Consider the following 16,227-nt stretch of genomic DNA (forward strand, 5'->3'; position numbering starts at 1 on the left):
TTGCGAGAGACTCGCCGCTCTCCCTCTTTGTGTCTAGGACTGCATTAACCTGGAAAGTAAAGCAGAGTCAATATTGCCCGCTCTGGGTTGTTCCGCGACAAACTTATGCCTACCTAGGATACACGCATGCTTACGGGACGTTTTTCCTGTGACCCAGGATATCTGCCTGTTTAAAAAAAAAAAAAAAGAGAGAGAAAAGGGAAAGCTGGAATTCCCCCCACCAGACATTTACATAGGTTACTCCACACAATGCCTACCCCATTTGTTTTTCCTTGAGCAATTACTATTTTTATTTTATTTTTTTTCCGCGTAGTTCGGGCGGAAAGCATATTCGTTAAATTTAAAAAAAAAAAAAAAATAAAATAAAATAAAATAAAATAAAATAAATTAATGTAGAAAACGAACTATGGAGAAATACGCCTTAGTCGCTGACATGTTGTTTTCTGCTGTTATTACTGCTGCTATTCATAGATATGAGTGAAATTTTTCTGCGATCCCTTCTGGGTGAACACAAGTGACCCTTTTGCTGTTGTGAAAATGACCAATCTCTTAGCAAGGATGGCCAATCTATTGGCAAACTACGGCAATGTACGAGCATACTGCGCATATTGTGCATAATGTAACATTATGTCTTCCATTTTCTTAAAAGAATGTAAATAGCTACTTGTGTACTATACTTGCTACATTTAGTCAGTAAGATTTAAGTTATGTTCAGTTCATGTTGAAGTATGATCAAGTATTAACAGTGATGCTCATTCTAGAATAATGTTTTCAGTTATGTTTATCAAAATACTAGATAGTATCATATTGTATCATTATTTCATTGTGGTAAGATAAGCTTAAGTTAGTGTTAAGGCTACCATATGTATTTCGTAAGAATATTGGGGGTAGATTGATCCCCCCCCCATTTTTTTTTCTGTCCCGCTCATTGTCCCTTACTTGCTTATATTACTATCGCCATGTATGTAAAGTCACGGTTACTAAATGGCCACCATTGTGGGCTATAGTAACATTCAAGATGTTGTCCTACCACTACACCACTATACTCGTGTTTCTCAATCATCCCTGTGTAACTTGCCTTCATTCAAGTTAAAATCTTGGCTTGAATTGAATTAAAAGGCACACCACGCTGATAGTACCATGCAGAGTGGTATTAAATCACGTTATCATTGGTACAGTAGAATAATAATAATAATAATAATAATAAAACATTGGAAGCGAATCAGTACGTGTACATCATTTCATAATTAGGTTCGATACTCGAATAATAGAGATTTCCATAAATTAAAGGACACATATTAAGGATATTCGAGCTCTGTCAACTTGTTTTTAATAAATCTAGTATAAAATAACTTAATTCTGTTCAGAATTACACTTATGATTATGTCCGTCAAAAGATTTAAAACTACAAGTCAGGAGACTTTCAAAATTCGGTGGCCCCCTTCATAAGCGGCCCTGTCTAATAGGTGGAAAAAGCACTGCTCCACAACAGCGTATGGCGCACAAGAACTTTAGGATATAATATATGAACGTGACAGTAGTTAAAATTTTAAGTGAAATAAATTGTGAAAATAAACAAACATAAGGGTAATCTTTAAAAATTAAAAGTTAATCGAATAGCATCTTGTTTGGGTGCACATATTTATAATGTTCACAGATACTTCCTCAACACTCGTCTTTCATTCTGCCTTACAAACTAAAAGCAAATCACCTCTTATCGGGTGACGGAAGTGAGTCCAGCTGTTAACAAGGACTCAGGATGTTGTTGCGTGTAGATTCTATACACACCAACATTTATAACGGGAAAATAGATAAGTAAGAAAATAGGGAAATGACGTCACAACGAAATGAATAATAACAATAAGGTTGCCTCATAAATCATTACGATTGGGATAAACCATAGTCTCAGATAAACAATTGATTCTTAGCGATCCCTGGTTCGATCCCCTAATGGATCAGTTTTTTTTTTATCCTATATCTACATTATCGCTCCTCACGAGCGCAAGTTTATAGCTGAATTGGTTATGAGAAAGTAGGTTCGAATCTATTACTTTCAATAGACACTTAGTGGATCACATATCATCACTACCTACACCAGAGGTCCTGAGTTCGAGCCCCGAAATATTTAATTCAAACTTAATATCGTTGTAAACATGGTCTCAATTACCGGAAATTATTGGCAGTTACGCAATTGTATCTCACGTTGAAAGGAAACAGATAAGTCGGAGATCGAGTCCCGACTCAAGCACTTTTTGCCTGAGTGACAACCACGTAACCACGTTTGTTCTCCCTTAGGGATCCACTTACTAAAATCACAGATTATGCAAATCGCATTTTGTATAATCACTGTTACATTGTAGCTTAGGTCACTCCCTTTCATTGTAGTTTTTCACTTAATTCAGTAATAATAACAATCAGTATGGGATACACCCAGGATATGAACTGAGATTTCATTGACGTGAAGAACTTGAAATGCATGTTTCAAAAATAACACACTAACAAGTCAAGGAGATAGTACTTACCCTGTAACAAGAAAACCTCCCCTTAGTGTCTTTGGAGACGTACGTCTTCTCTTCTCCTTCCTTTGTGTTTTCCGAGCAACAGATGGTATGTATACTCCAACAAGCTGAAAAATATGAACCACAAAGTTAAGATCTTATTTAAACTCGTTGATTATCATACTTAATAAATTAACACAGTGCAATACTCAGCATCATACTTAATCTTTAGAAATTAAATAAAGGTACCTTTTCTCTAAATCCAGTCATGCCTTAACTACCAAGTTCGTCAAAATTCGACTAATACGTACCCGGGATACTACACTCAACTTCAGGTTCCCGCGTCCAGCCTATAATGCTATGTGTGTGTGGGAGAATTTTTTTCGTTTCAGGTTTTTCCTTACAGAAGCCGAAGTAGCAGAACCGGCCCAGGTAAAAAGCTGTGGAAGGACCTACACCTTGGAAATAACTGAGTATTCGTTTTCCTTTTATACTTCTGTTAAAAGTTATAAGTTTTTAATCACTTGAGTGTAAAAGGGGAATTTGACATTTTCCTTTATTATTCTTCCTAAGTTACTTACAAAAAAAAAGGATGCAATATAATGAATACATCACCATGTGCCCAAGATAAGACGGCCTCCTCTGAGGGACTCATTTATCTTAATTAACCTTATAGAATTAAAAACCCTACAGTATTATTTTAAGAAACCTATAACGATTGAGACAACAAATTATTAGAGATTTAGCGAGACACTACAATTGTGAAAAAATAATATGCACGTTAACTGAGCATTTCTCAAGTGCTGGATTGCCCCATTGTGAGATACGTCTTATCTTGAACACTATGAGTATATAAAGTGTAAACAATGTAATAAAGTGTAAAACTAGCCATGAATTTCAAGTATGAAACACTTATAAAAAGTTATACTCGTTTGCTTGAGTTTGTGTTAAAATTTTAGTTAAAATTGATTGATATAAAGTTTGAAGATACTTTGGAACTAATTATTGTAACTGGCATATTTGTAAAAGTATAATTAGCTTTAATTAAATCTTGTTGAATCTCAACTCTGTTTAATAGTTCTGTGGTTTACGAAGTAACCTAGATTAAAAACTCACAATCTTTGTTATAGTTAATTTAAAAAAAAAAATAAAGAAAAGGTAGATAATACTAACATTTCAAGGTATAAAAGATTGTATACAATAGACCTCTTGGACTCATGCATGAAAATCTGAACGACTGACCACTTCCTCTCCTCTAAATTAGAGAAAACAATGCAAATATACTTATCTGACAAGGCTGAGATGTCGCGGGTCGGAAGCCGGCCTCTGTAACAGCATACTAGATGAATTCTCTCAGTGGCGATGTACAAGCCCCCTTTTCCCCTCTCTCCCTCCAAACATTCGTCAGCTGAGCTGATAATTTACCAAGCCACTTGTCAGTATACCAAGCTGTATAATTAGTTCACTTCCGCCACGCTGGCTAAGTTCAAACTTCCTTTTAACACTCTAGTTCTCAACCTGACTACATCTGAAAACAAAATATACGGTCCTGACGTTGTCATAACAAACCAGGTATTGCCCATCTTGTAAAGTACCTTGGATTTACTCACCATATGATTCATCACCCATTAATTATAACAGTAAGTGGAAAGAATATTTAACAATGCAGTTTCCTCCATCATTATCATTCCACTCACAACGAAACAAGCCGAGTTAGGTACATCAATCAATTTGAGAAGAACTTGTCTTACCGTGACATTGTTCGATCTTCATCCACAGTCACAGCTTGAACACAAGAGGCATCCTAACAATAATGTGTGGTCAGCGCACATACACTCAATTCTAGACTTCTGGTTTATTTGTTCAATGATACAAAATTGATTCTTGTAATATTACTACAATCACATACAATATTTAAACAGGTTTCTATGCCTAGATGCTGACGATGGGTGGTCAGCACATTCAGGACATCTGGAGGAAAAACATTCTGTATTCGAATCTCATCTTCGAATAGCCTCATTCTTGGGTAACCCCTGCAGGTTCCATTGATTGCTATATCTTTCTTAGATTTGATGTGTGGTCAGCCCCGTTGAATAAATATATATAATAAACAATTAAAAAAGGAATTCGGTGGACTTCCTATGTAAACAAGTACTTCGCATAAGACAAGGATATTATGTAACGCATTAATGATTATGTAGTCTAATAGTCTCTCTGATTGCAGAGCCATATCCATTGCCTACCCAGTGTGATGTCTAGAGTAAGGCCCCCCCTGGTATCTGGAGGTACCCAAGGATCCAGATTGCAGCCTGTCAGCCCCCTCCAGGGCTGATCCAGAGGGATGATATGGTAATCGATTACTGTTATTGATCGATCCATCACTGTTTAGTAATGGGCAACAGTGATCTAAAATCTGAATTTCCAGCCGGATCCAGAACTTTCTTTGGGCTACAAAATTTTATAAAATCCTGCAGTGACAAGGAAATCTCGTTTATCTACGGACAGACTTCCATTGACTTACCTCAGTTCATTGCTTACAGGTGAAAACTCTTCTCGTATCAGTACAAACACAAAATTTGGACAAGTGATAAGACTCAAAACTATAAGGAATAATAACTCCTTCAAATCAGCGTTGTGAAAAATCATAAGAAGATTGTAAACAATGTCAAGAGACTTTAAATATTTCTCAATATATAAAACAACTCAATTTCATTGTAATATCCAAGATCTAACGGACCAATAACAAAAACCAGGAACAGTTATTGTCTAAATGTAAACATTAAATTTCTATTGATTGGTCAAGTAAAAGCACAAGTTTGTTTTTCAGACATTTAATGAAGTCTATACGTGAGTATGGTAATCGAGTTTACACATTTTCATTCCACCATGTTACAGACCGTAAGTTTTGGAACCCTCTATATAGCTATCCTTTGGCAAACACCGAAGCGAAAAAGACAAGGAAGTACTTTATTAAATTATCCATTGCACGTTGAATTTAACTGTTGCTCAACAACAGGTCCCCGTGACGTCATCATGTATAATTAAATCACTTACACCAGGCAATTAAGATTTAAAAAAAAAAAAACAGAAAAGTTCACCACAACGGAAACCGAGGCCGGTTATCAGTCAAGGCTAGTAGAATTAAAAGAAAGAACGGAACACACTTCCGGTGTGTTTTAAAAATATATCAACCATAGCTTATGTTGTGGTTAACTTTTGCGTTTAAAATCTATAAATCAACAAGATCCACTAACACGATGAAACATGATGTAACTTGACTTCGTAAAATTCCCTTTGCAACCGCAAAGAAATCCCTTTCGATTTCGGTGTATATTTAAAAAAAAATATATAAATTAAATAAAGAAGACATAACATACGTTCATATTATTATTAAAGTAATAAGAACAGGAATACTAACAATACTAACCTATAACCCCCACTGACATTCCCCTCTAATTATAAGGAATCGATATGAAATCCCCTGCAAGAAACCTGTCTTTTGGTATAGCAAATGTAACTGCATCCCTGATTATTAGATTTTGTATCTGATACTACCATAGGCCATTAGGGCATAAACTAACACACTAACCATAGGGTCAGTATTTTAACCATTCAGGCTCCCCCCTTTGCTAACACAACCTCTCATGGATTCATGAAAAAAAGTCTAGAGTTGTTATATGTAATCCTTAGGTGTGCTAAAATGCGCTAATCGATTGTAATGTCTGTACGTTATCAGTATACGTAAATATCATTGTGTCTAGCGTAATGCATACCACACAGGATGAGAGAAACCAAATCGAGGTCAAAATAGCAATCAAGCTGAGTAGAAGTTTAGAAAAACACATGTACATACTATGATTACCCTGTATAGAACAGAGCTATACAGTAAGTTTGAAATATATTACATTTTTATTGCATTATCAATACAAAGAGCAATAACTAATAATGTGAGATGCATTTTTGATAACAATAGGATGAGTTTAATAGAAAATGCGTATAGACGCATTTCTAACATTTATTAAGCATTCAGCAACTGTTGTAATCGCTAGTTGTTAATTACTCAAGTTACTTTACATATGCGATTTAATCATTTAGTATGCAATCGCTTCTATGTTACAAGTAAATATATTACCAAATATGTAATGGAGTATTCAAATATCTTCAAAGGTTTACTCAAAGGAGTACTCAAATACTTTCAATACATTACAGGTTATAAAATATTCACTTGATCCTGGAAAGTAGAGTATAGCCTATGATTTATGAAGTATAACTGGTATATAGAAACAACATAAGAAATGTTGTTCACAAACTGTAAAGCACAACCCCGCGATAATTAAAAAAAAAAAAAAAAAATTCAGGCAACACAATTGAGTGTCCTAGTCTAGATCATTGTATGTTTTTCCCAATTGGTTTATACTATAAACTACTCTTGTAATTTTATCGTTCATCACAGTCCAACGTTAAAGCGCTTCACGCTATTCTTGTTCAAGTGTATTTAATGTTAAATTTCTTTCATTTATAGTTGAATAAAATTAGTAGCCTGAGACAATCACCTTTGACACGTATATCTATAATGGTACCCAGTACAGCAAAGACCATTGTACTTAGCAAATCAGTAAACTCACAAAATCTTAATTTTCTTTATAATACTAGAAGTTGTACTCATAATCGGTTCGAAGTCATGCTTAATAATATGGTTAGGAATTGGTTTAAAAAAAAATTATAAAATAAAATATATATATTATGGTGAGTTGATAACCATAAGCTAGAAGGAATCCATGGTTGTAGGGTTTCATCCTACAGAGTTTTAATCTAAGAGTTGTTAATGGAATTGAGTAACATTTATACGTACTATAGTTAGTTATGACACATGAAATTTTACAATCACGCTCTCTTGCAGTTTAGTCGTGCATAATCTCCAAATCCCTCAAGAAAGTTTGTTTTTAGTTTCCTAGCGCCTGACGTAAGGCCAGTTCTATATTAACCCTTTAACTTCCAGCAACTTGCCTTGGACAACCGTTGTTGTAAATGAATATAGATGCTAGAAAGACAACTTTCGACATTTTTTTTTCTCGTTTATTTTTTTTTTTTTTTACCGAGGTCGGCGGATAACTGTTACACAGTTGTGCCTCGAAGTCCTAGGCCGGACTCCAAATTATAGGGCGAGACGCCCGCGCGTTTCAAATTGTGTGTGCAGTAAGGGAAAGAGAAATAGGGAGAGCGGAGTCAGTTGAGGTTTAAATTGGTTTAGCAACCTGATGCCTCATTGACACCAATCCACACGCATGTATTAGTGGTATGACCCTAGCTTTGATTTTACTCAGATCACAGAGCTGGGTCCTAGATGTAATATTTAGGGAATACCACGAGAGCAATAAATATATGAAATCTATTATGTAGTTAGAACCAGGTATAAAAACAAAAACTGTAAAAAGAAATGTAAAATAGGAATTTCAATCCCGGCGTGATAGAGAAGAAATCATAGAAATACTAGAAGTCTTAACCACTATTGAGCATGCGCGTGAAGAAGTCTCTCCCATGCTCGATGAGGCTCGTGACGTCGCCTTCGAGCTACGTCAGAAAAGGCAGAAATGCGTGGGACGAACCGCCTTTATAAGCGAGGCTTGTCTGCCGCACCGGTTGATTCTACGGACGGACGGCTAACAGTGAACTCCGCTCTGGTTAGGGACGGTCTTCAGAAAAATCAGGTATGTGCTAATTTTTTCTAAGTTCCCCCTCCACACGGGAAGAGCACTTTGAGATTGTTTAGTGATCAATATGAGTTTTATTTTCAAGTCCCATCAATCTGGGACCACATTCCCTCTTCGAGACTTAACATGTTTTCCTTTCGGGCCAATGCAAGTTGCGATGTACAAAGTTCACACTTTACTATTTTCAATAACTCGCGGTTTAGCGTAAAAACCTTCTAGCACCCATTGAGTATAATAGGGTTGTGCTCCCACTTGAATAATGTAGAAAAACTTCCAAGTTGTAACTCCAAGTAACCGATTTTGTTAAATTGATCTGTATTCTTATTTTATTTTTTTTAATAAAAAGTAAAGTGAAATGGTCTCTTTGATTCAGTCAAGCTATCCCACCTAGTTAGATTCAACTCACAGTCTTCAAGTGTTACCTGGGTTTCGATTTCCAGTACCAAGCTCTACCACTTTAGTACGCTTTCTCATCATCTTCGAACCAGTGGGCCAACGACGTTTCGAGACCGAGGCTAAAAGAGAGTTGGACTCCGAACCAACCTTGTAATACTGGGTGGAGAGTGAAGAAGTGATCTCAATTACGATTTCACAAAGAAAGTGTACACAATTGCTACGCCAATCCCAGAACCAAAACATCATATATAACAAAACTGTACAAATTAATGTGCAGATTCGGATTCCCACATTGTTTATCGAGGGATAACCACAGTGTATTTGTGTCTAAAGTTTTTAAGGATTTCTTATATAGCCAGGGTATTAGGGACATAAGAATTAGTCCTTATCACAGTGCCTCAAATAATTCGGAAAGGTACTGGCGTTTGGTGAAGGATGCCCTGAAAATATATTTCCATGATAAGCAAACTCGTTGGGATGACGGACTATCGGAATTGGAATTTTCCATAAATTGTGCAGAACATGAGGAATTAAAATGTTCGCCGATGGAATTAACATTAGCTTATAATGTTTGTGATCCATTGGATATTAAATGGAAAATAGAAGAACTAAATTTACGTAAGCGTGATCCCAATATTTTGGCCAATGCCATGAGTAGCATGGCGAAGGCTTGGAGAAGGCGTAAGCAAATATTCGACCAGCGTAGAATTCCTGTCACCTATGAAGTTGGAGATAAAATACTTATTAAATCCCAGTATAAATCCTCTCTAGCCGAAAAGCTTAACAAATCATTGATGTATCGCTGGGAGGGACCATTTCAGATCTTGCGCTTTTTGAACGCAAATAGCATTCAAGTAAAATCTCTAAGCAATGAGAATGACGTTCGTAAGACTCATGTTGCTCTAACAAACCCTTACAGGGAGAGACGAGAACAATATGTAAATAATTGTACAGTAAGCAAATAAAAGTTAAAAAAAATTCAATCCATGGTTTAAGGTTGCATTTAAAGTTAAATTTATATTTTGCTATAAATCATTTTTTTAAACCGAACTATCGTCACTCTAGTCATTCTGAAATTTCAATTTATTAATATATATATATATATATGTATTAAATTGAACAAGTTTTAATTTTTATGTTTGTATCATTTATATGTGAATGTTAATATATGTTTGTTGTTTCCAGGCCTGGTATTGTAGCTCGTCCGTACATGTATGTTTAATATTGTGATCGGTTGGACTTCACTTCTCTATGTAAACTTGCTGTATGGAAGAATAGATCTGCCGGACGGAGTCTATTCCCGCATAGGTATCTCAATAAGAATTGTCAAACTGTAAGTGTTACTACTGTTATATATTATTTATTTTTAGAAAAAAATATCCCATTTGTAAAGAATGGTTAGATTTAAATTATTTTGCATCCACACTTTCAAGATAAGAGATTGTAAACTTATAAATTATTTTGGATATGGACTGCCGACTTTAGACCTACTAATCATTGTGTTAGATCGGGTGAATGAGAAGGATGAGTGATGGTGAATGTTTTATTTGGGGGATTTTTTTATTTTTAGTTTAGTTTTGTTTAGTTGGTATGAATCCTGAGCGGAAGGTTATTAGTAGAGAGACTTCGACTAACTTACACCTGGACAAGTTTTCAAAATAATTTATAATTCAAAATAAAAATAATTAGCATTATTTTTATTTTTCCTGGCTAGGACGAGTGTGTAACATGTCACTCTGTTAGTTACAAAAAAAAAAAAAGAAAACTTGTAAGATATTATATAAATTCATTCTATTTCGAGCCTCCGATAAGCTAGTTTCGTTTGTCAAATTTTGAATATAGCGCCTCTAGTGGCGAGTGTTGATACTTCACCCAGCACTTGAGTTATGCTCATCAGATGTGTGCTGGAAATGTACTCGGTAAAACCTTGAAATAGTAAGCTCTATTTATCGAAAATTAGTAAATTATTCTATTCGAGTTGTGTGTATATTACAAGTGAATTCACTTTAACATTCCAAAGCGTGGATTGTTATTTAGTTAATATTCTGGTGAGTTGTATAATAATTTTCTTAAATTTAAATCAAATTCATATATGTTCTAATGGAAACTAATCTGTTTGATTAAATGGGATATAGACAGTTGTGTGTTAACCATATTTATAACTTCCTGTATTCGATATATGTATATACGTATATTTGAAAACTCGGTACAATTATCCAAATCTTTTTGGTTGTCGAAGAACACGATTAAGTTGAGATTTATTGGGACTCATATTAATTTCACTGGCATTTGATTTCATGTGTCCAATCAGTATCAGCGAGTTTAATGACTTGTTAAGAAATTTGTAATTTTCGATTGATTTTGTTATAAAGAAGAGCTTCCTGAATCATTTACTTATTACTTAACGAAATTAATATTAAAATCCTTGACCTATTTATGGATTTGCGATTGTCCTAATTTTGGGGAAGGTTATATGGTATTTATATTTAAGCTGATCATATGGAAGTGCTTAGGATTTGTAGTAACTATTCTTAATTTGAAATTATGTACATTGTTTCTCAAATGTGGCGGGACTTCACCGGTGGGAGACCCGTACCGAGTAACGAGCTCCTATCTAAATAGGAACGTTACAACGTACAATGAAGTATTCATGTCAAGTTGTAAATGCTTTTACATTTTTTTAAATATTAGTTATTATCGACTGCTATCATATTGGTAATATTGTAAATGTTATACAACAATTGAATTCATTATTTGCCTCAAACCAACATTTATAGATATTTAATATTTATGTTTTATTGATAAGTAAATCTCGTACTCTTTGTTTTTCCGTTTCTCTAAATAATACAGAATAATCATTATTCAAAGAGATCTAATGTAAGCCTTTAAGGAAACCTTCATTTTTTATATTATATACAGTAGATTATAAAGTTTTACCGTATATTTAATTCACAAAATTTTTCATATGCTTGCTTTCAGATTAACAATATATATATACAACAATATTCGCTCATATTGACTAACAATAACATGCGGTTTTGCACAAGAATTACCAAACTTTCGACGTATGCCATTTTCGAAAAATATGAGAACATTAAAAACAACTACAGCTCCTACAACTCCTCCAGTTCCCATCTCTTAAAGTCGTTATAAAAGAAAACGTTAAAAGCCAATCAACATTAAGTTACATTTTACCTTTCTTTCCAAGCTGCTCTGGGCAGAAGAGAATTTTCACCTTACTAATCTACACTCTCAACTGTACATTGGATATCAATTCATCTTTGAGATGCTCTGGGCAAGAACTTCCTAACCAATCACTGCGCTGCACTGGGCAGGCCATTCATAACCAATAACCATGAAACCTGCTTGCTGCTTTGGGCGGAGGTTCAACTTACAGAAAAAAAATATTAGAAGCATTATTTATATTTTTACTAAGTGCATAAAACATTATAGAAATCTTTTTTTATAATAAAATAATGAGGGCTTCTCTATGATACTGTACATTACACTACTAGACGTCACTTTACGATTCATTTAAGTATCCGAAAGAAGCTACTTTTGGAGGAACAACACATAGTGCATTGAAATGAAAATAAAATTAATTTGTTATGTACATAATAGTATATATATCAGGTGTGCTAAACATAGCTCCCACAGAAGACAGAGGGCTATTTTGCAAGTTAAAATAAACCTAAAATAATATAGATTTGTATACCTTTCAGGTTCTCGTCTGGAGACACGAATTACACTATGTGGCAACAATGCAGATAAAGAACCATACATTACATCTAAAATCCATCAAACAATCCTTCTTTTCTTTCCAGATGACAGTTAAAGTCAATAGACGTTGACACGAGCACCACTTATCACTTTAACGATCGATGTAACTGTTTGATTCAGTTGTAGAGCAATGCTAATGGTTCTAAATTAATATTCGATGATGCCACATAGTGAAATTTTGATTACCCATAGCGGCTGAAGGAGGCCCCGCAGGGCATTCCGTTATATAATATTTTCGCTTTATTTTGAACTGTGGAATAGTGCTCTGTGATCTTTGGGTGCAATTTTAGAACACCCGATATATATATATATATATATATATATCGGGTTCATATTTGAGAACAGAACCAGAAGTTTACTTCGAATAAAAGTAGTATTGTTCAGTTGTTTATAACTAACGACTTTAATATCAGAATTGCTAGTCTCATATTGCCATTGCAAATATGTTTATCAAGTAACTGTTGAACATAAAATAATGTTAAGAAACTTTAAATCATTTTAGTAAATAAGTGTCTCCCATGAAGAGTTCATTATTGGTGTTTACATGTCTTGCAAATTCGATTTAGCTTTCCCTGCAAAGCTGAGTATCCTCGATACATTAATGGTTTCTAAACATAGGAAAGAAACACAAATACTTCATACAAAGAAACACAGTGCCTTTCTCCCGGAGCCAAATCATGTGGGACCCATTGACCCAACTTGTACTGCTTCCCAAGTTGATAGAGGTGCTCCTGAATGGTATCTTCTCTCACATTCAATTGTGCTCTTTGCTTCTCACATGTCTGGCCACTGTTCGCCTCAAATGCTGCCTGAAGATCTTCATTTTGTACATGTGTCGGTTTGCCGACACGTGGTGCGTCTTCGAATATTTCGTCACAATCCTTAGACTTGTTAAACCACAGCTGCACTACCTGCGTAGTCACGACACCCAAACCGAAGGCGTGGCATATCTTCTGCCCTGCTGAATGTTATTTATATGTTTTATGTGTTATATATATATATATATATATATATATATATATATATATATATATATATATATATATATATATATATATATATATATTGTTTCAAAACAACACCAGCACGTTTGAGAGGTGATTCCTGACACCAAGATAAGACGAAAAGTATAGACCAACCTGGGTGCACAAATACTTCCTTTCTGCCAAAAACATGAAAAACTTAACTTTAAGGGGCCATAGCTCCAAAACTATTGGACCTATTGTACCGGGTTAAGACTTCACTTAAGAACTAGTATGTGTTCTATCCAAATATCCACGTTTCAGAATCGTGAGGTACTTCCGCAACAATTTTTATAGAGGTAGTTGGTGAGTACTTTAAATTATAGGACCGTAACCAAACTCCCTCTATGAAAATTGTTCCATGAGTATCTTATTATTGTAAAACATGGATATGGATATTTGGATAGTGCACATATTAGTTCCTAAGTAAAGTCTTGGCCCGACTACGGTAGATCCCGTAGTTTTAGAGCTATAGATCTTTATAGTCTATTATTTCATGTTTTCTGCACCGAAAGGAAGCATTTGTGCACCCAAGTTGGTCTATACTTTTCGTCTAGGAATCTGGGTGTCTGGGAATCACCTCCCAGACGTCGGTGTAGTTTAGAAACACCCTATATATATATATATATATATATATATATATATATATATATATATATATATATATATATATATATATAGCATAAAATAATGTAAAGGAAACACAACAAAAATGAATGAAAATAATGAAAGATAATTGTATAGGAAAGGGTGAACTTGTCATCACGAGATGAAATACACTTGTCATTTACTTGGGGAAGAAGTATGTACTTCACTAACATATTTGTTACCCACTTGAAACAATGCTTCGTTTAGGAAATTGATGGTAGTGAAACCAAAAAGTATAAATCATGAGATTTATCAGGACAGAAACACAGTACGTTGGAGCATATACGTGTCTTATTACAAACCTCTCTCATGTTGGCTTGTGTACAGAAAGCAATAAAGGACGTTTAAGTGAAAAATCTTGTTTTACGAAAAGAAATGTATGCACAAGGTACTACAAACATAAATTTCAATTCCTTTAATATACTTAGGATGTATTTCTGAATTGAAATGAAATTTTCATAATCATCCTAGACCCAAGTGCTTGTTTCTGAAATTCATGGAAAACACTTTAACCATTTTTCCATAATAGTTTGAGAGACAATATTAATAGCGCTTTTATATATTGAGAAAAACTATTCTAGAAATTGCACTTTTGTTCCCTTTCCTTTAAAAGTAGAGTTTTCAGAAACGCTGGGGCTGCTCAATTACTTATATTAAGTAATTATATAGCAAGCAACTCTTTAACATTGCAACTCCATACCTTTTATATACTTTTTGAACCTATCCTTTCCTCCTTAGCATTCGCATTTCAATTAGAACAATAATGAAAGAGTAGTTCGACGTATGTATAGATTTTGAAAATTGTTTCGTCACCTTTCTGTCTTGAATACTGTAGCAGATAACATCAATTTATTTGGTAGATATTTAAATACTTACCCAAAATTCCATTATTTTTGTCGATGGGAGTCAGTCCGTAGAAGAACAAATGGAATTATTTATCGATATTAATACATCAAAACCTTTAAAATATTGCAATTTTGTTTTATGTATTTTCTCTTAACACTAAACAAAACTTGCCTTTATAAAGAACATGATTTTTAATATAATACACCAGGGCATCGATTCAAAGCTGGGACCAAACTAGTCTCGAATTAACAGAAGTGGAATAAGAAAACTAAAGATGAAGAAAAAAAGATGTGCTGGAGTGGAACGCTCTCATTTTAAATAATGTTATGTTTTTTTTTTTTTTTTTTTTTTTTACTTGCAGAAGCTGAAGTAATGAGACAATTGCTTTAAATCAACAAATGTTTAAAAAATGAGGAGAAGGTTAAAATTGTTCTAACCACGATCAATACCTTAAAGTTCTAACGTGCACAGCTGTCTGTCTTTAGTAAAAGAAAAAAGTTATAGCAAAACTATCTTGCGCAGCTGTGTGATTGTTGGTATGCGAGACGCTTCCCACTGAACAGTGACAATCAAAACGAAACATGATTCAAGTTGAAAAAATATCTTCAAATCAGTGATACAAGTTGAAAAAATATCTTCAAGTGCCAAGTTATAACCGTAAAGAGCCAGCAAAATGTTGTCCTTGAGGTTGCGTAGAAAAACTTTCTCTGGTCTTTATGAGATACTCAACATACAATCGAGGATCACAACAATGTATTTGTTTGTCTATAAAAAACGTTGTCCGTAAAACAAGACTACTGCATGCCGTTTCGTAGGATAATACCATTCAATATTATGGAACAATAGAATAATGCTTGTGATGGCGGATAGGGGACATCGGGATGTTATACTGGGAAAACCCAAAAGTCGCTGCCATGCATGATAAGTTTCCACACAATACGTATATCGATGCTCGAGAGTACCATTGGCCAGTGATAAGGATTGGATGCACTACGACTGTTTCAGCAAGGTGTGCGGTCATGTCAAGGAAATTGTTCACAATGTCATACGAAACTTTCGTGGCTCTCCCATTGAGAGAGAGCACATGAATAGTTTCCCAGAGAGTAGTCCAATTATGGTCTGGTATTAGTTACTGACATATGGATTCAATATTTTGAAGAGTCGTTTAAGTAACACAGCACAACACGTTTAGGTACCGAAAGTGATGATGAGTTCTCCAGGCAGTGTTGACCATGCCGGAGCATTAAGTGTAAAATGTACAAAGGACACTATTCGGAATTCGAAAAATGAAAATGAAATCTTTGAGTTTTACCTCCCACGGTTATG

The 16,227-nt window shown here is 34.6% G+C and overlaps 1 protein-coding gene across 1 annotated transcript; it reads left to right on the top strand.

Annotated features, from left to right (window-relative positions):
* The first annotated feature begins 8,874 nt into the window (after window positions 1–8,874).
* Window positions 8,875–9,570, top strand: LOC145677238 (uncharacterized). Its single transcript, XM_081747837.1, has one exon. It carries the CDS (start codon window positions 8,875–8,877, stop codon window positions 9,568–9,570), a length of 696 nt encoding a protein of 231 aa, XP_081603963.1.
* Window positions 9,571–16,227: the final 6,657 nt, after the last annotated feature.

This window comes from Thermobia domestica, unplaced genomic scaffold (genome assembly GCF_964235325.1).
Source record: "Thermobia domestica unplaced genomic scaffold, izTheDome1.hap1.1 HAP1_SCAFFOLD_724, whole genome shotgun sequence".
In the NCBI taxonomy this organism is placed as follows: domain Eukaryota; kingdom Metazoa; phylum Arthropoda; class Insecta; order Zygentoma; family Lepismatidae; genus Thermobia; species Thermobia domestica.